This window comes from Oncorhynchus kisutch, linkage group LG28, assembly GCF_002021735.2.
Source record: "Oncorhynchus kisutch isolate 150728-3 linkage group LG28, Okis_V2, whole genome shotgun sequence".
NCBI classification, from domain to species: domain Eukaryota; kingdom Metazoa; phylum Chordata; class Actinopteri; order Salmoniformes; family Salmonidae; genus Oncorhynchus; species Oncorhynchus kisutch.
The window spans coordinates 23,300,619-23,326,546 of NC_034201.2; the positions used below are offsets into that span (position 1 = coordinate 23,300,619).

The 25,928-nt window shown below is 43.5% G+C and overlaps 1 protein-coding gene across 1 annotated transcript in view; it reads right to left on the bottom strand.

Moving 5' to 3' along the window:
• Positions 1-4,644: 4,644 nt before the first annotated feature.
• LOC109872996 (polypeptide N-acetylgalactosaminyltransferase 10) overlaps positions 4,645-25,928 on the bottom strand; it is an 80,312-nt gene continuing 59,028 nt past the window's right edge. The window contains exons 5-8 of the mRNA XM_031808319.1: positions 22,270-22,455; positions 21,865-22,048; positions 14,005-14,122; positions 4,645-5,671 (exon numbers count right to left, since the gene is read on the bottom strand). Coding sequence (XP_031664179.1) covers positions 5,546-5,671; positions 14,005-14,122; positions 21,865-22,048; positions 22,270-22,455 — 614 coding nt within the window. The 3' untranslated portion in view covers positions 4,645-5,545. The remainder of the gene's footprint in view (positions 5,672-14,004; positions 14,123-21,864; positions 22,049-22,269; positions 22,456-25,928) is intronic.

A 25,928-nucleotide genomic window follows, 5' to 3' on the forward strand; every position in this document is an offset into this window, starting at 1 on the left:
GGGAGGTAGTTGAAGCATTTAGCATGTTTGAAAAACCTGTAACTGCAATTTCCTGACACCTCAAGTCTTACATTATATCAAACAATGTAGCCAACATAGTAGGCCTGAATTCATTTTGAGGCGGTCTCAATGACTCCTTCACATTGTCCTAAGTTAAAATATGGGTAATGATAATTATAATAGGCGTCTTTATGTGGATCGTCTTGTGAAAATGTTTTTTATTTGACCTTTATTTAATCAGGTAGGCTAGTTGAGAACAAGTTCTCATTTGCAACTGCGACCTGGCCAAGATAAAGCGTAGCAATTCGACACACACAACAACACAGAGTTACACATGGAATAAACAAAACATAGTCAATAATACAGTAGAACAAAATAAAACAAAAAGTATATATACAGTGAGTGCAAATGAGGTAAGATAAGTGAGTTAAGGCAATAAATAGGCCATGGTGGCGAAGTAATTACAATATAGCAATTAAACACTGGAATGGTAGATGTGCAGAAGATGAATGTGCAAGTAGAGATACTGGGGTGCAAAGGAGCAAGATAAATAAATAAATACTGTATGGGGATGAGGTAGGTAGATAGATGGGCTATGTACAGGTGCAGTGATCTGTGAGCTGCTCTGACAGCTGGTGCTTAAAGCTAGTGAGAGAGATATGAGTCTCCAGCTTCAGAGATTTTTGCAGTTCGTTCCAGTCATGGGCAGCAGAGAACTGGAAGGAAAGATGACCAAAGGAGGAATTTTGGGGGGTGACCAGTGAGATATACCTACTGGAGCGTGTGCTACGAGTGGGTGCTGCTATGGTGACCAGTGAGCTGAGATAAGGCGGGGCTTTACCTAGCAGAGACTTGTTGATAACCTGTAGCCAGTGGGTTTGGCGACGCGAAAGAAGCGAGGGCCAACCAACGAGAGTGTACAGGTTCCAATGGTGGGTAATGTATGGGGCTTTGGTGACAAAACGGATGGCACTGTGATAGACTGCATCCAATTTATTGAGTAGAGTGTTGGAGGCTATTTTATTGATGACATCACCGAAGTCGAGGATCGGTAGGATGGTCAGTTTTACGAGGGTATGTTTGGCAGCATGAGTGAAGGATGCTTTGTTGCGATATAGGAAGTCAATTCTAGATTTAATTTTGGATTGGAGATGTTTAATGTGAGTCTGGAAGGAGAGTTTACAGTCTAACCAGACACCTAGGTATTTGTAGTTGTCCACGTACTCTAAGTCAGAGCCGTACAGAGTAGTGATGCTGGACAGGTGAGCAGGTGCGGGCAGTGATCGGTTGAAGAGCATGCATTTAGTTTTCCCTGCGTTTAAGAGCAGTTAGAGGCCACAGAAGGAGAGTTGTATGGCATTGAAGCTCATCTGGAGGTTAGTTAACACAGTGTCCAAAGAGGGGCCAGAAGTATACAGAATGGTGTCGTCTGCGTAGAGGTGTACCAGAGAATCACCAGCAGCAAGAGCAACATCATTGATGTATACAGAGAAGAGAGTCGGCCCGAGAATTGAACCATGTGGCACCCACATAGAGACAGCCATAGGTCTGGACAACAGGCCCTCCGATTTGACACACTGAACTCTATCAGAGAAGTAGTTGGTAAACCAGGCGAGGCAATCATTTGAGAAACCAAGGCTGTCGAGTCTGCCAATAAGAATGTGGTGATTGACAGAGTCGAAAGCCTTGGTCTGGTCGATGAATAAGACTGCACAGTAATGTCTCTTATCGATGGCGGTTATGATGACGTTTAGGACCTTGAGTGTGGCTGAGGTGCACCCATGACCAGCTCTGAAACCAGATTGCATAGCGGAGAAGGTACGGTGGGATTCGAAATGGTCGGTAATCTGTTAACTTGGCTTTCGAAGACCTTAGAAAGACAGGGTAGGATAGATATAGGTCTGTAGCAGTTTGGGTCTAGAGTGTCACCCCCTTTGAAGAGGGGGATGACCGCGGTAGCTTTCCAATCTTTGGGAATCTCAGACGATACGAAAGAGAGGTTTAACAGGCTAGTAATAGGAGTTGCAACAATTTCAGCAGATAATTTTAGAAAGAGAGGGTCCAGATTGTCTAGCCCCGGCTGATTTGTAGGGGTCCAGATTTTGCAGCTCTTTCAGAACATCAGCTATCTGGATTTGGGTAAAGGAGAAATGGTGGGGGCTTTTGCGGGTTGCTGTGGAGAGTGCCGGGCAGTTGACCGGGGTAGGAGTAGCCAGGTGGAAAGCATGGCCAGCCGTAGAGAAATGCTTATTGAAATTCTCAATTATAGTAGATTTATCGGTGGTGACAGTGTTTCCTAGCCTCAGAGCAGTGGGCAGCTGGGAGGAGGTGCTCTTATTCTCCATGGACTTTACAGTGTCCCAGAACTTTTTTTGAGTTTGTACTACAGGATGCAAATTTCTGTTTGAAAAAGCTAGCCTTAGCTTTCCTAACTGCCTGTGTATATTTGTTCCTAACTTCCCTGAAAAGTTGCATATCACAGGGGCTATTTGATGCTAATGCAGAACGCCACAGGATGTTTTTGTTCTGGTCAAGGGCAGACAGGTCTGGAGTGAACCAAGGACTATATCTATTCCTAGTTCTACATTTTTTGAATGGGGCGTGCTTATTTAAGCTGGTGAGGAAGGCACTTTTAAAGAATAGCCAGGCATCATCTACTGACGGGATGAGGTCAATGTCATTCCAGGATACCCCGGCCAGGTCAATTAGAAAGGCCTGCTCGCAGAAGTGTTTTAATTAAGGAGCGTTTGACAGTGATCAGTGGAAGCTGTTTGACCGCTGACCCATTACGGATGCAGGCAATGTGGCAGAGATCGCTGAGATCTTGATTGAAAACAGCAGAGGTGTATTTGGAGGGTGAGTTAGTTAGGATGACATCTGTGAGGGTGCCCGTGTTTACAGATTTGGAGTTGTACCTGGTAGGTTCATTGATAATTTGTGTGAGATTGAGGGCATCAAGCTTGGATTGTAGGATGGCCGGGGTGTTAAGCATGTCCCAGTTTAGGTCACCTAGTAGCACGAGCTCAGAAGATAGATGGGGGGCAATCAATTCTCATATGGTATCGTGAGCACAGCTGGGATGTCTATAGCAAGCGGCAACAGTGAGAGACTTGTTACTGGAAAGGGGAATTTTTAGAAGTAGAAGCTCGATTTGTTTGGGTACAGATTTGGATAGTAATACAGAACTCTGCAGGCTATCTTTGCAGTAGATTTCAACACTGCCCCCTTCGGCAGTTCTATCTTGACGGAAAATGCTATAGTTAGCGATGGAGAGTTCAAGGTTTTTGGTGGTTTTCCTAAGCCAGGATTCAGACACGACTAAGACATCTGAGTTGGCAGAGTGTGCTGAAGCAGTGAGTAAAACAAACTTAGGGAGTAGGCTTCTAATGTTAACATGCATGAAACCAAGGTTTTTACGGTTACAGAAGTCAACAAATGAGAGCACCTGGGGAGTGGGAGTGGAGCTAGGCACTGCAGGACCTGGATTAACCTCTACATCACCAGAAGAACAGAGAAGTAGGATACGAACTGGCCGTCTAGCACGTTCAGAACAGAGAGTAAAAGGAGCAGGTTTCTGGGCACAATAACATAGATTAAAGGCATAATGTACAGACAAAGGTAAGGTAGGATGTGAGTACATTGGAGGTAAACCTAGGCATTGAGTAATGATGAGAGAGATATAGTCTCTAGAGACGTTTAAACCAGGTGATGTCATCGCATATGTAGGAGGTGGAACAACATGGTTGGTTAAGGCATATTGAGCAGGGCTAGAAGCTCTACAGTGAAATAAGACAGTAATCACTAACCAGGACAGTAATGGACGAGGCATATTGATATTAGAGCGAGGCATGCATAGCCAAGTGAACATATGGATCCAGTGAGTGGTTGGGCTGACTGGGAACACGGCGATTCAGACAGTTATCAGGCCGATGCTAACACGCTAACAGTTAGTAGGCCGGGACTAAACAAGCTAGCAGTTAGCAGACCGGGGCAGGCAAGCAAGCAGTTAGCAGGGGCTAGCAGTTAGTAGACCGGGGCTAGCAAGTTAGCCTTTGGGGGACATCGCGATGGGGGTAAGTCTGTTTTTGCCTCTTCGTGCGGTGACGCCGATAGGCCAGTCATGGAATTAGTAGGGTTCCAAGTAGCTCTAGGTAGCTAGCAGGTTAGCAGAATGGGGCCTTCAGCGGGCGTTGCACCTGAGGGGCCTGTTGGAATCCTCTGGCAGATTATGTCGGTATTCCAGTCGTAGAGGATCGGCGAGGTTCCGTGCCCCGTACCGGCAGTAGAAGGGGTCCGGATATTGTAGCCCAGGAGTGAGCCGGGAGATAGTTCTTGCATGGGTTAGCCCCAGGCTAGTTGGTGCTAGCTCCAGGACGGAAACGTTAGCCAGGAGTAGTCAACCCTGGTTGCGGTTAGCTAGCTGTGATGATCTAGATGAAAAAGGTTCAGAGTTTGTGGTAGGAATTCGGGGATATGGAGAGAAAAACAGGTCCGGTATGCTCTGGTTTGAAACGCATTGTACAAACTGGCAATAGCTGGTCGCTAGTTAGCTAGCTAGCTTCAGTTGAGGTATTCAAGTCTGGAGGTAAATAGAAACACTTATAAAAAATAAAAACACAAATCCACACCACATTGGGTGAGGCGGGTTGCAGGAGAGTATTTTGAAGTTGAGGTTTAGGAAAAATATTAAAAAGAACGCAAAGAAAAATATTTATACAAATGGGATGAGACAAGACAAAGACAAAGACGTCTGACTGCTACGCCATCTTGGATATCTAAAATGTGAACTGGCTTCTCAGTTTTGTTTGGGGAAAAATTCTGAATCATTCAATTACTGGATGCAATGTAGCAGTCTACTGTATTTGGAATATAAAACTGAATTAGGCCTAAATATATGAGCTTGTTTCAGATCTCCATACCTGATCTAGTCCATCAAATATTCCTTCTCAGATAGGTCTACAATTAATGTAATATGCCTTGTTGTCATTGGTGAACTGACTAGGCTATTATCACATCATTAGCAGCCTTCTGTTGACATACAGTAATATAAGGATGACAGATCAAATACTGATTAATTAAGTCTAACATAACTTTCTGTGAAGGACGGTATTAGCGGAAAAGCTCTCACTTCTATCCACGCACAGCGCACACTGAACTACCGCAAAACTGTACGCTTCCTTGTCAATGTGCTCGCAGATATCAAAGCATGTGCCGCCTGCTAAATAGGCTACACATACACACACGTTCAGGAGCAGAGATGTTGTTGGTCAAGCTATTTAACGAGTGGGGGGAAAATGCAAGAACCGGCAGAACCCTGCACATATTAGAGCAAGTGCACATAAAAGCAGGGCAGTAAGCTTAATAAAAAATACAAATAAAAAACTTGCCTCAACTTAGCAAAGTAGCAAGATTGATACGGTACCAGCGTACATGAACCTCAAATTGCGTGCATGGTACACAAAATGCATACAGGTCTGCATGATATACTGTAGTATGTTTTTCTTTGTAAATCCTTTTCTAGAGGAGAAAAGAGGAAAAGGAGGGTCTAGGAACCAACACTCACCCTAGCCAGGCTGACCCCGCCAGGGACCTTGTAGGGGACGTACTTCCTGTAGATGTGACCCACCCTGGAGCACGGGATGTCCTCCATACGCCCGCCACACATCCACACCTGTGGAGAGACAGCGAGAGAGGGCGGACAAGGTAGAAGGAGAGAGGTTTAACACAGCCAGCTGTGTGGGGGTCAGGGCATCACTGCAGTGTTAGTGGGTGTGTCACCTGTGTCAGTGTGTGCCTGTGGTGTGCAGCTGTAAACAGTATGAGGACATGAGAGGCTGACAGGTACTAGGAAAGCAGGGAGGGAGAAAGAGAGTGGTTCCAGAGGGAGGGATGGAGGAATTAGAGAAAGACCAATATGGATTTTTGGGGTCAAGGAGGCTGATGGTTAATATTTTAGGGCGATATTCAATATCATAATATTTCAAAAACCATACATTTTACTAATTTTTTTTTTTACCAATCTAAGTACATAACATAATGTTAATACTTTTATTTGAATTGTAATTCTCTTGATAAACTGGGTAAATTAAGATGGCATTGGTCTACAAACAATACAGGTGAAAGAATATTCAATAGGAGTGTGTGTATGGATTGAGTGATTGAGCTTGTTTAGGCTGATCAGTGGAGTCTATGGTGCTACAGACGACAATCTGTTTTCCTTCCATTTGGGATGGACATTAGCCTAATGATCAACAACATTCGCATAGAAGCATCACTCCAGGATGTCACGCCTGTATGGAAGGACATATAGGCACTGCTGTTTGAGAATATAAAATAATATCTTTTCAATTCAAATAGCTCCTACGTAACATGATTTGTGATCGGGAAAAAGTATATTTTTCCAGCTGTCAGGACGCACCCCTAAACATCTCAGTTGCCAGGACAAAATTTTAAACAACTCAATTGGCTAGTTTAGACATTTGCCAAGAAATGGGCGGGTTGTAACTTGATCCTACTGCTACACATCTCCCTTCATCGCTCATATCACTTGGTGCCGTTTACTGTTACTATGAGAACTAGCTCAACGGCGATGACATTTGCTACCAAGCCATAAATGTGCATAATATCTAACAAGGAGAGGGAGGGTAGGAAAAATTTGTTGGACAAAGCCTATGGGAAAATGTTGTTTTTGTCGAAAAAAAAAAGTAAGGTCTGTGTTAAACACAGGTTTAAGAGATCTTACACGTTTTGCTCTATGAGATAATCTTCATCCGCCAACATCTCTTTGTGAATTTAAAAAAATGTATGTAATCCAAAAAAGCACAAAGGCTTTATAATTCATAAATGTCTTGTTAAATTGACTGATATGTCAGAACAAAACGTATAAGATCTTCTAAGCCTGTTTTAACCTCAATTTTCAACGGTTATCCCAAACCCCTATTCTTTCCCCATAGGAATGGCTGAATGAAACCTAGGTAACTAATGAATTTATGTTTTTTAGGATTACAAGCTGGCAAGCTTCATGGCCAACATTTATTTAGGCATTTTAAAACAGTTTCTCTTTTCCCTATTACGACAATCATCTAATCCGACTTGCAACCGTGAATTTACAGATACGATTGCAGTTGGTCAGATCAGCACACCAGTAAATAGATAACATTACATCGCAAGTCAGATTGCTCGTTCCCGAACATGATGCATGTGCAGAATGATAACCAGCTAATGTTAGCTAGCTATGTTGGTTATTAGCTCCTATCTGATATCTCAGCACCATGGCATAGTAGCTAATATAGCTAGCAAACTAACACCGCAGATGAACGGATTAGTTATCGTAATCGTCGCTAAAAGGTAACATAGCTATCTGCTTAGCTAGCTTGCTTATTGCATGCATGTTCCGACATGTCAACATAAGCTTTATTTATTAGTGAATTAACTAAACTAATATTTGCAACAGGAGTTTGATTTTGGTCACTGTGCCAATTCATCCTTTTCTTAATACTGCACGTGTCTGTTGGAGAATGAGCTAGTTTGCCGCTGTTGATTTTCCCACCAAGACATTCCTTGGCATTGTTCAGTGCTCATGGCTCAGGCGGTGAGTGGCGGCTGGCATAGTAGCAGCTTTGCTGTGTAGAGGGACTATCGGCTAAGCCGATAGAAGGGCCGACAGCCGATAGATTAGAAAAGTCCAATATCAGCCTGATATATCGTCTCGGCCGATTATCGATTGTTCTCTAAGAGGGATGACGGATAAAGGTAGCAGGGAGGCGCACAATAGCTATACAGTGACATCACTAACACAGATAACAAGACTATTATAAATGCCTCATGGGCCTCTTTGGACAGACATTTGACTAAGACGGAAGGAAAACCTGACTGTAGAAGACAGCATGATGCTAAAGGCAGGCCTGAAATGTCACTGTGTGAATGTGACATACTTCAGGTTGACTCTTCTGGGCTAGGTGAAAGCTTTGAGCCATGGGCCAAAACAAGTCTACTGTGAACTTTGTTCTGCAGGCCTGAAAGGGACAAGAGGTTGTCGGAGGCACCATCACGTGGAAACTCCTCATTCTGATTTGTAATCCTCCATTTGTGTGTGCCTCAAAAGTATTCTCACTTAAAAAACCTCAAGGATCCGCCCCTTTGATTTTTTTTTTTGTTGCCTAAAATGACATACCCAAATGTAACTAACTGCCTGTAGCTCAGGACCTGAAGCAAGGATATGCATATTATTGATACCATTTGAAATGAAACACTTTAAAGTTTGTGGAAATGTGAAATTAATGTAGGAGAATATAACACATTAGATCTGGTCAAATATATTGCAAAGAAAAAAACATGCGTTTTTTTTGTACCATCAACTTTGAAAGGCCATAATGTATTATTCCAGCCCAGGCACAATTTAGATTTTGGCCACTAGATGGCAGTAGTGTATGTGCAAAGTTTAAGATGGATCCAATGAACCATTGCATATATGTAATCTGTAAAGATGTTGTATCAAGACTGCCCAAATGTGCCTAATTGGTTTATTAACGAAGAAAGAAAGAAAATGGAGGACAAAAGACAAGGGTAGAGAAAGAGAAACATGGCATAACAGAGTAAAAGCGAGGGGAAGAGCAAGAAAGGGAGGAAATACTTTGTGTAGTTTTTGCTGACTAAGGTTCCTTGTTAGATGGGCTACTGCCAGATGAATGTTTAATGGCGTCTGGGGCTGGGCAGGTGAGTCCTGGTGTTCACGGAGAAGGCCAACAGAGCATTAAATATACATCACAACTTGTAGAGGCATGGAAGGAGGTACGTACTCATGCAAGTGTACACGTGCACACACACATCACACAGATGTCATACACAGTAGAGGCTCTGGAGGCCAGGCTGAGGAGGGGATACGCCTACTGACTGACCCTGGAATGAGGTCACTAGTACGACTGTGGAGCTGTGGCTAACCCACAACGGGACATTTTGGCAGAGCGGCAATGAGTTAGAGATGATGCCAAAATATTCTGCATCTTCTGCAATTACTCTGATACTTTGAATCGCGCTCAAGGACATCAAATAAATAAAAAAGTTTTGAAATTAAGGTTGGGTAAGTAATCAATTACACTTTTTGTATGTCTCTGTCAGGTGGTAGGCTAATTAGACGGCAAGATGTGGCAGTATCCAGAGCCACATGCTGGTGTTGGCATTATACTATATACACGTTCTCTTTAACCACACATTTTAGCCTTATTCTAAAATTGATTAAATCATTTTTGCCCCTCAATTATAAACAAGACCCCATAATGACCAATCAAAAACAGGTTTAGAACAAGTATTCAAACCCTTTACTCAGTACTTTGATGAAGCACCTTTGGCACCGACTACAGCCTCAAGTCTTCTTGGGTATGACGATACAAGCTTGGCACACCTGTATCTGGAGAGTTTCTCCCCTCTCAAGCTCTGTCAGGTTGGATGGGGAGCGTTGCGTCGCTGCCCAGCTGTTTTCAGGTCTCTCAGAGATGTTTGATCGGGTTCAAGTCCGGGCTCTGGCTGGACCCCTCAAGGACATTCAGAGACTTGTCCCAAAGCCACTCCTGCGTTGTCTTGGCTGTATGCTTAGGGTCATTGTCCTGTTGGAAGGTGAACCGTCGCCGCAGTCTGAGGTCCTGAGAGCTCTGGAGAAGGATCTCTATGTACTTTGCTCCGTTCATCTTTGCCTCGATCCTGACTAGTCTTCCTGCCCCTGCCGCTGAAAAACATCCTCACAGCATGATGCTGCCACCACCATGCTTCACTGTAGGGATGGTGCCAGGTTTCCTCCAAACGTGACGCTTGGCATTCAGGCCAAATAGTTTAATCATGGTTTCATCAGACCAGAAAATCTTGTTTCTCATGGTCTGAGAGTCCTTTAGGTGCCTTTTGGCACACTCCAAGCAGGCTGTCATGTGCCTTTTACTGAGGAGTGCCTTCTACCATAAAGGCCTGATTGGTGGAGTGCTGCAGAGATGGTTGTCTTTCTGGAAGGCTCTTCCATCTCCCACCAAGTCTAGAGCTCTGTCAGCGTGACCATGGGGTTCTTGGTTATTTCCTTGACCAACACGCTTCTCCCCAGATGGCTCAGATTGGCCAGGCAGTCAGCTCTAGGAAGAGTCTTGGTGGTTCTAAACTTCTTCATTTAAGAATGATGGAGGGCACTGTGTTCTTGGGGACTCTTCCCCAGATCTGTGCCTCGACACAATCCTGGCTCGGAGCTCTACAGACAATTCATTTGACCTCATGGCTTGGTTTTTGCGGTGACATGCACTGTCAACTGTGGGACCTTTTACCTTTTATAGACAGAAGTGTGCCTTTCCAAATCGTGTCCAATCAATTGAATTTAATACAGGTGGACTCCAATCAAGTTGTAGAAATATCTCATGGATGATCAATGGAAACAGGATGCACCTGAGCTCAATTGAGAGTCTCATAGCAAAGGGTCAGAATACTTATGTAAATAAGTATTTGTCATTATGGGGTATTGTGTGTCATTGGAAGGAGGATGCACCGGATCTCAATTTCGAGTCTCATAGTAAAGTGTCTGAATACTTATGTAAATAAGATATTTCTGTTGTTTTTTTGTTGAGAAAGTGGGATCAAGAGTTCTAGCAGAGTGCTGCCAGTGGATTAGAGTGCAGAACTGCTGATCCCTCCACCTTTACTGATGACCTCTAAAACCCCTGTGATACAGAGCAGGGTGGGCAGCCGATAATACAGAACCTATCACACACTACATTCAATGATCTTTAATAAGGCACACCTCAATCTCTCTCTGCCCACATCGGGGCCTAACATACAGTGGGGAGAACAAGTATTTACTTAATTAATTACTTAAAAATCATACAATGTGATTTTCTAGATTTTTGTTTTAGATTCTGTCTCTCACAGTTGAAGTGCACCTATGACAAAAATTACAGACCTCTACATGCTTTGTAAGTTGGAAAACCTGCAGTGTATCAAATACTTGTTCTCCCCACTGTATATGTGTTCGTCAACTGAGGGGTGGGTTTTGCAAACATAAAACGCTATTCAGAGTTATTTTAATTTTGTGGTTACCTCACCCGTGTCTTTGGTTTTAGATAAAACAACCATACTTACAGTATCAGAAAAACACCGCAGGATTCCAATTAGCAACAGTAGATACAGTTGAAGTCAGAAGTTACATACACCTTAGCCAAATACATTTAAACTCAGTTTTTCACAATTCCTGACATTTAATCTTAGTAAAAAATCCCAGTTTTAGGTCAGTTAGGATCACCACTTTATTTTAAGAATGTGAAATGTCAGAATAATAGTAGAGAGAATGATTTATTACCAGCTTTTATTTCTTTCATCACATTCCCAGTGGGTCAGATGTTTACAAAAACTCAATTAGTATTTGGTAGCATTGCCTTTAAATTGTTTGTTTAACTTGGGTCAAATGTTTCGGAGAGCCTTCCACAAGCTTCCCACAATAATTTGGGTGGATTTTGGCCCATTCCTCCTGACAGACCTGGTGTAACTGAGTCAGGTTTGTAGGCCTCCTTGCTCGCACACGCCTTTTCAGTTCTGCCCAAAAATGTTCTATAGGATTGAGGTCAGGGCTTTGTGATGCCCACTCCAAAACCTTTTATGGTCCTTAAGCCATTTTGCCACAACTTCGTAAGTATGCTTAGGGTCATTGTCCATTTGGAAGACCCATTTGCGACCAAGCTTTAACTGATGTCTTGAGATGTTGCTTCAATATATTCACATAATTTTCCTGCCTCATGATGCCATCTATTTTGTGAAGTGCACCAGTCCCTCCTGCAGCAAAGCACCTCCACAACATGATGCTGCAACCCCTTCATGGTTGGCATGGTGTTCTTCGTCTGCAAGCATCACCCTTTTTCCTCCAAACATAACAATGGTCATTATGGTCAAACAGTTCTATTTTGTTTCATCAGACCAGAGGACATTTCTCCAAAAAGTACAATCTCTTTTATGGCGGTTTTGGTGCAGTGGCTTCTTCTTTGCTGAGCAGCCTTTCAGGTTATGTCAATATAGGACTCCTTGTACTGTGGATATAGAGACGTTTGAACCTGTTTCCTCCAGCATCTTCACAAGATAATTTGCTGTTGTTCTGGGATTGATTTGCACTTTTCGACAGAGACAGAACGCATCTCTAGGAGACAGAACGCGTATCCTTCCTGAGCAGTATGACGGTTGCATGGTCCCATGGTGTTTATACTTGCGTACTATTGTTTGTACAGATGAACGTGGTACCTTCAGACGTTTGGAAATTGTTACCAAGGATGAACCAGACTTGTGGAGGTCTACAATTTGTTTTCTGAGGGCTTGGCTGATTTATTTTGATTTTCCCATGTCAAGCAAAGAGGCACTGAGTTTGAAGGTAGGCCTTGAAATACATCCACAGGTACACCTCCAATTGACTCAAATGATGTCAATTAGTCTATCAGAAGCTTCTAAAGCCATGATATCATTTTCTGGAATTTTCTAATCTGTTTAAAGGCATTGTCAAGTTAGTGTATGTAAACTTCTGACCCACTGGAATTGTGATACAGTGAATTATAAGTGAAATGATCTGTCTGTAAACAATTGATGGAAAAATTACTTGCGTCATGCACAAAGTAAATGTCCTAACCGACTTGCCAAAACTATAGTTTGTTAACAACAAATTTGTGGAGTGGTTGAAAAACTAATTTTAATGACTCCAACCTAAGTGTATGTAAACTTCCGACTTCAACTGTACATAATTCCGAAGATCTAGCAAACAAAAACCCTGATGTAGCTTAGAACGTTTCAAAATACAACTTACTAAGAAATTCACTGCCTGTGTTACCAAAGTATTGTCTGACAGCAATGAAGAGAATATTCTCTAGTCTTGGCCATGGTTTTATTATCCGCTTCTCTCTGAATTCCAACAGTAGAGAGAGACAGCATTACATTGGTAAAAGGCTCCAGAATGATCTAAATGAAGGGTCGCTTCTAACATTTTAGACTCCTATATCCAGACCAGGGCTGAGACCTGTCAAGGGCCCAGACGGCAAATCAACCTCTAATTTGATGAGAGGATGGGTTGATCTGCACCCTCCCCAAACGTTACCTAGGTTTTCATGTTCTAATGCAGTATTTAGCCAAGCAGAGGAGTGCCACTTCAACTTTCTGCTGACTTTTACGAACACTGGCAGTATCAGTGAGCTGAATATAAGTGAGTCTGTAAGAGCCTTGTGGTTTTAAAACCAAAATTGAATTATTTTGATGAGCTTTCCAAAAAACTTTAGCTCCAAAGGGGAAAGGGAGGGCCGGAGTTGGGAGACAGTGGAGAGACTTGTGCTTTACATGCAGCGAGAGTCCGCATAATAAATGGCTATCCTATGGAATAATTCATAGTGAGGCAGAACTCTAAAGCATAATCTAATATGGTTTCTGAGTATGATGGATGTAGGAGTTCTCCGAGCAGCAGAGCGGATTTGAACCAGAATGATTGAAACATGAGGTGAAATCTGAATACCAACATCCACCATTGCCTTAAAGCTAGTTAGTTAATGGGTTTCTGATAAAAACTTGGCAGCGGTGGCTTCAGCTTGTTGATGGTGGGACGGTTCGTCAATCGGGGTGTGCAAACCTTTGTTCCATCCCAGCACTGACACACCTGACTCAGCGGTTAGCGCATTGGGCAAGCAACTGAAAGGTCACTGATTGGAATACCCGAGCCAACAAGGTGAAAAATGTGTCGATGTGCCCTTGAGCAAGGTACTTAACCCTAATACGCTCCAAGGGTGCTATAGTACTATGGCTGACCCTGTAAAACAACATTTCACTGCACCTATCGGGCAAATTATTATCAGGCCCTTTATTATGAAGTGTTACAGTAATACTGGGCTGGAACAAAAGCCTGAACCTCCTGTGTATCTCCAGGACTAAAGATCAAAGAACACTGCTGTAAGTCAATAAGGGCATCTTCCCAAAAACAACTTTGCCATCTTAGTGTCCATTGTCATTGTGGCGTTTTACCTTGAAAGAGATTTCGTACTGCTCTCCTCCCCAGATCTCCAGTCCCGTGTCATATCCTCCCAACTCCCAGAACCACTTCCTGTCCACGGCAAAGAGTCCGCCAGCCATCACAGGAGACCTGATGGACAAAAAGGGGGGTGGGGTGTAAGACAACACCAATACATGTCACACTCATACCCCAACATGATGACATTGTCCCTCAATCAATCACTGGCTTCAGACCAGCCAAAATGACAGGAAGATATTAATTCTCATGAAGGATAAATCAAAAACATGTAAGTCAGTGTGGAAAGGTGACTGCTATGGCAGGCCTGCGGTTTATAACCGTCTTTATAGACTGTTTGTGCGAGTTGAAGGCTTTATTACTCAACCACACTCATCAATTTGGGAGTTAACTGCAGGCTTACCCTGGGTTCTCTGAACACAGAAACAATTAAACCATCAACGCCACGGCGGAACTTGACTGGCATAATAAGCACCATACTCAACTCATAATGTTAAACACATAATAAAACTCCATTTCCACTGTACAGTAGGATAGTTTCCCTCAAGTGGCGCTCAATGAAAATCAGGACATAGCCTGCATCGAGGACGTCTTCCCCACAGTGACTGTATGTACATATGCCAACCAGAAGCCATGGATTACAGGCAACATTCGCACTGAGCTAAAGGGTAGAGCTGCCGCTTTCAAGGAGCGGGCCTCTAACCCGGAAGCTTATAAGAAATCCCGCTATGCCCTGCGACGAACCATCAAACAGGCAAAGCGTCAATACAGGACTAAGATTGAATCGTACTACACCGGCTCCGACGAGCGTCGGATGTGGCAGGGTTTGCAAACTACTACAGACTACAAAGGGAAGCACAGCCAAGAGCTGCCCAGTGACACAAGCCTACCAGATGAGCTAAATAACTTCTATGCTCGCTTAGGCAAATCACACTGAAACACGCATGAGAGCATCAGCTGTTCCAGATGACCGTGTGATTAAGCTCTCCGCAGCCGATGTGAGGAAGACCTTTAAACAGGTCAATATTCACAAGGCACTGGGGCAGACGGATTACCAGGACGTGTACTCTGGAGCATGCGCTGACCATCCGGAAAGTGTCTTCACTGACATTTTCAACTTCTCCCTATCTGAGTCTGTAATACCAACATGTTTCAATCAGACCACCATAGTCCCTGTGCCCAAGAACACTAAGGTAACCTGCCTAAATGACTACCGTAGCACTCATATCTGTAGCCATGAAATGCATTGAAAGGCTGGTCATGGCTCACAACACCATTATCCCAGAAACCCTAGATCCACTCCAATTTGTATACCGCGCCAACAGATCCACAGATGATGCAATCTCAAATTGCACTCCACACTGCCCTTTCACACCTGGACAAAAGGAACACCTATGTGAGAATGCTATTCATTGACTACAGCTCAGCGTTCAATACCATAGCTTAGTGATGAGCTTTGAAGGTACTAAGGATCCTGGGACTAAAACACCTCCCTCTGCAACTGGATCCTGGACTTCCTGATGGACCGCCCCCAGGTGGTAAGGGTAGGTAACAACACATCCGCCATGCTGATCCTCAACACGGGGGCCCCTTAGGGGTGAATGCCCAGTCCCCTCCTGTAACCTCTGTTCACTCATGACTGCACGGCCAGGCACGACTCCAACATCATCATTAAGTTTACTGATGACACAACAGTGATCATTGACAACGATGAGACAACCTATAGGGAGGAGGTCAGAGACCTGACCGTGTTGTGCCAGGACAACAACCTCTCCCTCAATGTGATTAAGACAAAGGAGATTTTTTTTTATTTTTAAAATTTATTTCACCTTTATTTAACCAGGTAGGCTAGTTGAGAACAAGTTCTCATTTGCAACTGCGACCTGTCCAAGATAAAGCATAGCAGTGTGAACAGACAACACAGAGTTACACATGGAGTAAACAATTAACAAGTCAATAACACAGTAGAAAAAAAGGGGAGTCTATATACATTGTGTGCAAAAGGCATGAGGAGGTAGGCGAATAATTACAATTTTGCAGATTAACACTGGAGTGATAAATGATCAGATGGACATGTACAGGTAGAGATATTGGTGTGCAAAAGAGCATAAAATAAAATAAATAAAAACAGTATGGGGATGAGGTAGGTGAAAATGGGTGGGCTATTTACCAATAGACTATGTACAGCTGCAGCAATCGGTTAGCTGCTCAGATAGCAGATGTTTGAAGTTGGTGAGGGAGATAAAAGTCTCCAACTTCAGCGATTTTTGCAATTCGTTCCAGTCACAGGCAGCAGAGTACTGGAACGAAAGGCGGCCAAATGAGGTGTTGGCTTTAGGGATGATCAGTGAGATACACCTGCTGGAGCGCATGCTACGGATGGGTGTTGCCATCGTGACCAGTGAACTGAGATAAGGCGGAGCTTTACCTAGCATGGACTTGTAGATGACCTGGAGCCAGTGGGTCTGGCGACGAATATGTAGCGAGGGCCAGCCGACTAGAGCATACAAGTCGCAGTGGTGGGTGGTATAAGGTGCTTTAGTGACAAAACGGATGGCACTGTGATAAACTGCATCCAGTTTGCTGAGTAGAGTGTTGGAAGCAATTTTGTAGATGACATCGCCAAAGTCGAGGATCGGTAGGATAGTCAGTTTTACTAGGGTAAGTTTGGCGGCGTGAGTGAAGGAGGCTTTGTTGCGGAATAGAAAGCCGACTCTTGATTTGATTTTCGATTGGAGATGTTTGATATGAGTCTGGAAGGAGAGTTTACAGTCTAGCCAGACACCTAGGTACTTATAGATGGCCACATATTCAAGGTCGGAACCATCCAGGGTGGTGATGCTGGTCAGGCGTGCGGGTGCAGGCAGCGAACGGTTGAAAAGCATGCATTTGGTTTTACTAGCGTTTAAGAGCAGTAGGAGGCCACGGAAGGAGTGTTGTATGGCATTGAAGCTCGTTTGGAGGTTAGATAGCACAGTGTCCAAGGACGGGCCGGAAGTATATAGAATGGTGTCGTCTGCGTAGAGGTGGATCAGGGAATCGCCCGCAGCAAGAGCAACATCATTGATATATACAGAGAAAAGAGTCGGCCCGAGAATTGAACCCTGTGGCACCCCCATAGAGACTGCCAGAGGACCGGACAGCATGCCCTCCGATTTGACACACTGAACTCTGTCTGCAAAGTAATTGGTGAACCAGGCAAGGCAGTCATCCGAAAATTCTTATCTGCCGATAAAAATATGGTGATTGACAGAGTCGAAAGCCTTGGCAAGGTCGATGAAGACGGCTGCACAGTACTGTCTTTTATCGATGGCGGTTATGATATCATTTAGTACCTTGAGCGTGGCTGAGGTGCATCCGTGACCGGCTCGGATTGCACAGCGGAGAAGGTACGGTGGGATTCGAGATGGTCAGTGACCTGTTTGTTGACTTGGCTTTCGAAGACCTTAGATAGGCAGGGCAGGATGGATATAGGTCTGTAACAGTTTGGGTCCAGGGTGTCTCCCCTGCGGCAGCTTACCAATCCTTGGGGATTTCAGACGATATGAAAGAGAGGTTGAACAGGCTGGTAATAGGGGTTGCGACAATGGCGGCGGATAGTTTCAGAAATAGAGGGTCCAGATTGTCAAGCCCAGCTGATTTGTACGGGTCCAGGTTTTGCAGCTCTTTCAGAACATCTGCTATCTGGATTTGGGTAAAGGAGAACCTGGAGAGGCTTGGGCGAGTAGCTGCGGGGGGGGCGGAGCTGTTGGCCGAGGTTGGAGTAGCCAGGCGGAAGGCATGGCCAGCCGTTGAGAAATGCTTGTTGAAGTTTTCGATAATCATGGATTTATCGGTGGTGACCGTATTGGTCCCTGACTTCCCTGAACAGTTGCATATCGCGGGGACTATTCGATGCTATTGCAGAACGCCACAGGATGTTTTTGTGCTGGTCGAGGGCAGTCAGGTCTGGAGTGAACCAAGGGCTGTATCTGTTCTTAGTTCTGCATTTTTTGTGGACTGTGATTGTGGACTAAAGGAAAAGGAGTACCAAGCAAGCCCCCATTCTCATCGACGGGGCTGTAGTGGAGCAGGTTGAGAGTTTCCTTGGCGTCCATATCACCAACAAACTAACATGGTCCAAGCACACCACACCAAGACAGTTGTGAAGAGGACACAACAAAACTTATTCCCCCTCGGGAGACTGAAAAGATTTGGCATGGGTCCAAAGACTCCAGCCACCCTAGTCAGACTGTTCTCTCTGCTACAGCACGGCAAGTGGTACCGGAGCGCCAAGTCTAGGTCCAAGAGGCTTCTAAACAGCTTCTACCCCCAAGCCATAAGACTCCTGAACTGCTAATCAAAAGGCTACCCAGACTATTTGCACCCCCCCCCTCCCCCCACGCTGCTGCTCTCTTATTATCTATGCAATACCGGTGCCCCCGCACATTGACTCTGTACCGGTACCCCTTGTACATAGCCCCACTATTGTTATTTACTGATGCTCTTTAATTATTTGTTATTTTTATCTCTTACTGTATGGGGGGGGGGTATTTTCTTAAAACTGGTTATGGGCTTGTACAGTGCCTATTTTTTTGTGAAGAATCAACAACAAGTGGGACACAATCATGAAGTGGAACGACATTTATTGGATATTTCAAACTTTTTTAACAAATCAAAACCTGAAAAATTGGGCGTGCAAAATTATTCAGCCCCCTTAAGTTAATACTTTGTAGCGCCACCTTTTGCTGCGATTACAGCTGTAAGTCGCTTGGGGTATGTCTCTATCAGTTTTGCACATCGAGAGACCGACATTTTTTCCCATTCCTCCTTGCAAAACAGCTCGAGCTCAGTGAGGTTGGATGGAGAGCATTTGTGAACAGCAGTTTTCAGTTCTTTCCACAGATTCTCGATTGGATTCAGGTCTGGACTTTGACTTGGCCATTCTAACACCTGGATATGTTTATTTTTGAACCATTCCATTGTAGATTTTGCTTTATGTTTTGGATCATTGTCTTGTTGGAAGACAAATCTCCGTCCCAGTCTCAGGTCTTTTGCAGACTCCATCAGGTTTTCTTCCAGAATGGTCCTGTATTTGGCTCCATCCATCTTCCCATCAATTTTAACCATCTTCCCTGTCCCTGCTGAAGAAAAGCAGGCCCAAACCATGATGCTGCCACCACCATGTTTGACAGTGGGGATGTTGTGTTCAGGGTGATGAGCTGTGTTGCTTTTACGCCAAACATAACGTTTTGCATTGTTGCCAAAAAGTTCAATTTTGGTTTCATCTGACCAGAGCACCTTCTTCCACATGTTTGGTGTGTCTCCCAGGTGGCTTGTGGCAAACTTTAAACGACACTTTTTATGGATATCTTTAAGAAATGGCTCTCTTCTTGCCACTCTTCCATAAAGCCCAGATTTGTGCAATATACGAATGATTGTTGTCCTATGGACAGAGTCTCCCACCTCAGCTGTAGATCTCTGCAGTTCATCCAGAGTGATCATGGGCCTCTTGGCTGCATCTCTGATCAGTCTTCTCCTTGTATGAGCTGAAAGTTTAGAGGGACAGCCAGTTCTTGGTAGATTTGCAGTGGTCTGATACTCCTTCCATTTCAATATTATCGCTTGCACAGTGCTCCTTGGGATGTTTAAAGCTTGGGAAATCTTTTTGTATCCAAATCCGGCTTTAAACTTCTTCACAGCAGTATCTCGGACCTGCCTGGTGTGTTCCTTGTTCTTCATGATGCTCTCTGCCCTTTAAGGGACCTCTGAGACTATCACAGTGCAGGTGCATTTATACAGAGACTTGATTACACACAGGTGGATTGTATTTATCATCATTAGTCATTTAGGTCAACATTGGATCATTCAGAGATCCTCACTGAACTTCTGGAGAGAGTTTGCTGCACTGAAATTAAAGGGGCTGAATAATTTTGCACACCCAATTTTTCAGTTTTTGATTTGTTAAAAAAATACATTAAATGTCGTTCCACTTCATGATTGTGTCCCACTTGTTGTTGATTCTTCACAAAAAAAATACAGTTTTATATCTTTATGTTTGAAGCCTGAAATGTGGCAAAAGGTCGCAAAGTTCAAGGGGGCCGAATACTTTCGCAAGGCACTGTAAGTAAGCATTTTACTGTAAGGTCTACACCTGTTGTATTCGGCGCACGTGACAAATAAAATTTGATTTTAAATCTTGTTGAGAATCCCAAGGAAAAACATACTCCTGTCAAAACTTGTGTGTGTGTGTGTGTGTCAGTGGTCAGGCGTGTGTCAGAGATGCATAGTTTGGTAAGTCTTTGTTATGTGTGTATTCAACTGGGGCCAAAATGGTAGTAGTCATTTGCCCCTCCGTGATTTGATGTGCTGTCACTCTCATGACATTTAAACTTATCTGATGGGGTTCTAATAAATCAGTTGCAGAGGGGTGATTATGAACGTAGTGTGCTAATTGATGAACCAGGCAGACAGGATTTGTACAGAATTTGGGGGGACCCTGAATGGCATCCTTATTACTGGAGACGTGTCCCTGACTGGAAGGGCTATCAGAGGGAGACAATGAGACTATTAAACAGGCAGGCTACAGTCTCCACATACACACCACAGGCTGTCATGGCAACTGGCAGCCCCCTTCAACTCTAAATTGGAGGCAGAGATGAACCCTCTCTGGATGGATATTGGAGGGGAGAGAGAAGTTAGATGTTCGAGTGACTCGTAAGAAGGCCGGGCAGGCAGATGTCTGGGTCCTAAACTTCTCTGTTAGAATGATCAATTAAGGGAAATCGATAGTTACATATCGCAATATTATTTTGGAAGATATTATATTGAATCTTTGACTCCAAGTAACGATTGGGGGGGAAAAAATATTTTTTAAATCTGGTAGGTAGCGTGAGCTAGTCGGCTGTACCGGCGCCAAAACTCTGGTAATGTTCATCCTATAGCTTGTTCTCCATCTTTTTAAATAGCGAGCCAACATGTTTCACACTTTCATTTCTATGACTGATCAAAACTAATTTTCTCACGCTCTCCCTTGTCTCTCTGCAGCAGACATATAGTGAGCAAAATGTTCGGAACATCAAAATGCAATTAAATCGCATTATCGAATTGCAATACATATCGCATCGGAACTTAAGTATCGTGAGGTCTGTGAGGTGAGGTGAAATTCCCAGCTCTAATGTCTGGAATGCTGAATTACATCTGTTTGGGGGCATTCAAATGGCAGAAGTCTTTGACATTCAACAGCGTGAACCCAGAGGCTGCGCCACACAGATAAAGAAGGTAGCCGTGGAGGCAAAGGGATGTCTTATGTAAAGCATTTATCAGCAGAGGACTGCTCAGCTGAGGTTACTCCCTCACTGGCACCACGTCATTTCTATTCCACCCCTCCCTCCTTCCTGCCCTCTCCTCAAATTTATCATCACACTATTCTGTGTCGCTTTGCAAGAATTACAATTCCATTTAAATTCGACCATGAATATTCAGTCACAATTTAGTTTTACTTCAAATTGCAAAGCCGATATTCCCAATTTCAGTCTATTGACCTCTGAGGGAGCGCTCACAAAAGTGTGGAGCCGAGAGAATCCTTGTGTCATCTTGCAATGAAAGGGGAGTGGAGCATATTGCCCATCAGGCCAGGAGGCATGGAGCATGGAGGGATTTAGAGGCTTTCACACCCAGGGGCCAGCATGGACGTTTGCCCCCTAATATGTTCTCGTCAGTCCATCTAACCCACTTCTCATTTCATGCTACTGCACTGTCAATCACACAGAAAATGAGTTGACTCAAACTGTGTGGCATCTGGTGACTAGAAATGGGATCATTCTAAATGTGCTGATTTGTTGGGTCCTGATGTGCTTTCTGGTCACGTGACTCACTCAAAGGGTTCGCTAGAGTCCTCTTTTGTCAGCTCCGAGGGGATGGGGATGCGTTTGTAGTACATCTCCCAGTCAAACGCCCCTCGCATGGCATCGCCCGCCTGCGTCTCGTAGCCAAAGTTGTCGTGGTCGATCACGTCGATCATCGGACACACGATGGACTTCCTGTTTTCGGCGATACGGTCTAAGAGATAGAGCATGAGTGGGGAGAAAGAAAACCAGACAGAAAGCGGTATATGGCCTCAGTCAAACATCAGTGTTAAAATGTTGCCCCCTTTGGTCAAGGTAATAGGCACATTGTACAGATGAGTAATTCATATAATAGTATATTCATCTACCACAGAATGACCAAAAAGAAACTATATAGCAAAGCATTGCGCAGTGTGCTCTAACAGGATGACTCACCCAGCAGCGGGGGCAGCCAGTTGATGTTGGCTTCACAGTGGGAGTCCAGGAAGGTGATGACCTCTCCATTGGCTGCTGCCGCCCCCAGTAGACGGGTCCTGATGAGACCCTCCCTCTTCTTGGTGCGCAGGATCCTCACCTTGGGCAGCCGTACCATGTACTCCTCCAGAGACCCCTTTAGGTGCTCTACAGGGAGAGAGACAGGAGAGAGGGGGTTACAACACAGTCAGACGAACATGCACGCAGACAAACATATGCATACACTGCATCCCTCTAGTAAGGCCTCCAGGAGCACTGAAGGAGACCCATCAATACAAAAGAACAGACATGAGAACACGTGAACTCAAACACACAAATTCAGAGGAACACACAGTAGGTCTGGCACAATTAAGTGATAATGCCCAAGAAGCCGGTGTTTGGAGGATATATTGGCACTGGTGTTAGGCCCATGATGAAGTTGAGTTCCAATATATCCTCCAAACACCGGCTTCTTGGGCATTATCACTTAATTGTGCCAGGCTTCGAGGGCAATATAACTTTTATACAACGTGTTACCATAAGATATATTAAATTGAGTTGCACACTCTATATATAAACTCATAAAATATATATATATATATAGATACATATATAAATACATATATATATATACATATACAGACATATATACACACATACATACACACATATATATATACACACATACATACACATATATATATACATATATACATACACACATATATATATACACACATACACACACATATATATACACACATACATACACACACATACATATATATACACACACATACATATATACACACATACATACACATATATATATACATATATACATACACACATATATATATACACACATACACACACATATATATACACACATACATACACACACATACACACACACATACATATATATACACACACACACACACACATACATATATATACACACACACACACACACACACACACACACACACACACACACACACACATATATATATATATATATATATATACACACATACATATATATATAGTGCGGCAAAAAAGTATTTATTCAGCCACCAATTGTGCAAGTTCTCCCACTTAAAAAGATGAGAGAGGCCTGTAATTTTCATCATAGGTACACTTCAACTATGACAGACAAAATGAGGGAAAAAAACAGGAAATCACATTGTAGGATTTTTTATGAATTTATTTGCAAATTATGGTGGAAAATAAGTATTTGGTCACCTACAAACAAGCAAGATTTGTGTCTCTCACAGACCTGTAACTTCTTCTTTAAGAGGCTGTCCTTCACTCGTTACCTGTATTAATGGCACCTGTTTTGAACTTGTTATCAGTATAAAAGACACCTGTCCACAACCTCAAACAGTCACACTCCAAACTCCACTATGGCCAAGACCAAAGATCTGTCAAAGGACACCAGAAACAAAATTGTAGACCTGCACCAGGCTGGGAAGACTGAATCTGCAATAGGTAAGCAGCTTGGTTTGAAGAAATCAACTGTGGGAGCAGGTATTAGGGAATGGAAGACATACAAGACCACTGATAATCTCCCTCGATCTGGGGCTCCACGCAAGATTTTACCCCGTGGGGTCAAAATGATCACAAGAACTGTGAGCAAAAATCCCAGAACCACACGGGGGGACCTAGTGAATGACCTGCAGAGAGCTGGGACCAAAGTAACAAAGCCTACCATCAGTAACACACTACGCCGCCAGGGACTCAAATCCTGCAGTGCCAGACGTGTCCAGGCCCGTCTGAAGTTTGCTAGAGAGCATTTGGATGATCCAGAAGAAGATTGGGAGAATGTCATATGGTCAGATGAAACCAAAATATAACTTGTCATGTTTGGAGGACAAAGAATGCTGAGTTGCACCATACCTACTGTGAAGCATGGTGGTGGAAACATCATGCTTTGGGGCTGTTTTCTGCAAAGGGTCCAGGACGACTGATCCATGTAAATGAAAGAATGAATGGGGCCATGTATCGTGAGATTTTGCGTGAAAACCTCCTTCCATCAGCAAGGGCATTGAAGATGAAACGTGGCTGGGTCTTTCAGCATGACAATGATCCCAAACACACCACCCGGGCAACGAAGGAGTGGCTTCGTAAGAAGCATTTTAAGGTCCTGGAGAGGCCTAGCCAGTCTCCAGATCTCAACCCCATAGAAAATCTTTGGAGGGAGTTGAAAGTCTGTGTTGCCCAGCAACAGCCCCAAAACATCACTGCTCTAGAGGAGATCTGCATGGAGGAATGGGCCAAAATACCAGCAACAGTGTGTGAAAACCTTGTGAAGACTTACAGAAAACGTTTGACCTGTCATTGCCAACAAAGGGTATATAACAAAGTATTGAGATAAACTTTTGTTATTGACCAAATACTTATTTTACACCATAATTTGCAAATAAATTCATAAAAAATCCTACAATGTGATTTTCTGGATATTTTCTTCTCATTTTGTCTGTCATAGTTGAAGTGTACCTATGATGAAAATTACAGGCCTCATCTTTTTAAGTGGGAGAACTTGTACAATTGGTGGCTGACTAAATACTTTTTTGCCCCACTGTAACTTCAGTTATGGATAAGACCACTGATTGGCTGTGGCTGTAATTAACCTAGCTATCGGTGTCTGCCTCTGTCATGTTTCCGAGGGCATTATTTTTCATGAGCACAATTCATAGCCAGGGCATGGAGAGTAGTTTACCCATGAAGACATGACCACAGAAGACCTTGAAGCACAGCAGTGAGATTGCTTACAAAAGCATGCTTCTATAGTTGAATATGAAGAAAAAGTGCACAGGCATAAACGACATGGATGGCTACTTCAACAAACATGTGCATACACATCCCTCGAGACCTTATTCTTTTACAGTCAATACTTAAGATTTTTACAGCACAGAACTCACATTCTTTTGTTGCATTCACCCTTCAGGGAGTATCTTTAGTAAGGCAATTACTGACATATTAGCAATGTTTTAAGCACGAGAACATATTTAATTGTGATAAGGTATTTAACCATTCCTTTATAGATGTAAGGCATAGAGGAGAAAATAGCCTCAAGAAGAACTCTCGCATAGAAGGAAGAAAAACAAGTTATTGGTAGCTGTGTTTTTTCAATACTTTTCTCCCAATCTCAAATCTATCCTCAGAGCAGTAGCTACACCGCATCAAAAATAAATCAATCCACTCTAATAGGACTTTATAAATCTTCAGGCCTGACATCTGCATTTCAATAAAAATGTAAAAATATCAGGGAAGTTAAATCTAGACCTACATTCAGTTGAGAGAAAACATTCTCTATTACAATAACAACCTGGCCATTCTGACTGGATAATATAACATGACTTATATGGATTTGTTGTTCAAGGTCAGTGTGTGTAACAAAGACAATCAAATCAAATGTATTTATAAAACCCTTTTACATAGCAGATGTCAAAGTGCTTAAACAGAAACCCAGCCTAAAACCCCAAAGAGCAAGCAATGCAGATGTAGAAGTACGGTGGCGAGTAAAAACTAACTAGAAAAGGCAAGAACCTAGGAAAAAACCTTGAGAGGAACCAGGCTCTGAGGGGTGGCCAGTCCTCTTCTGGCTGTGCCGAGTGGAGACATAATCAACATCT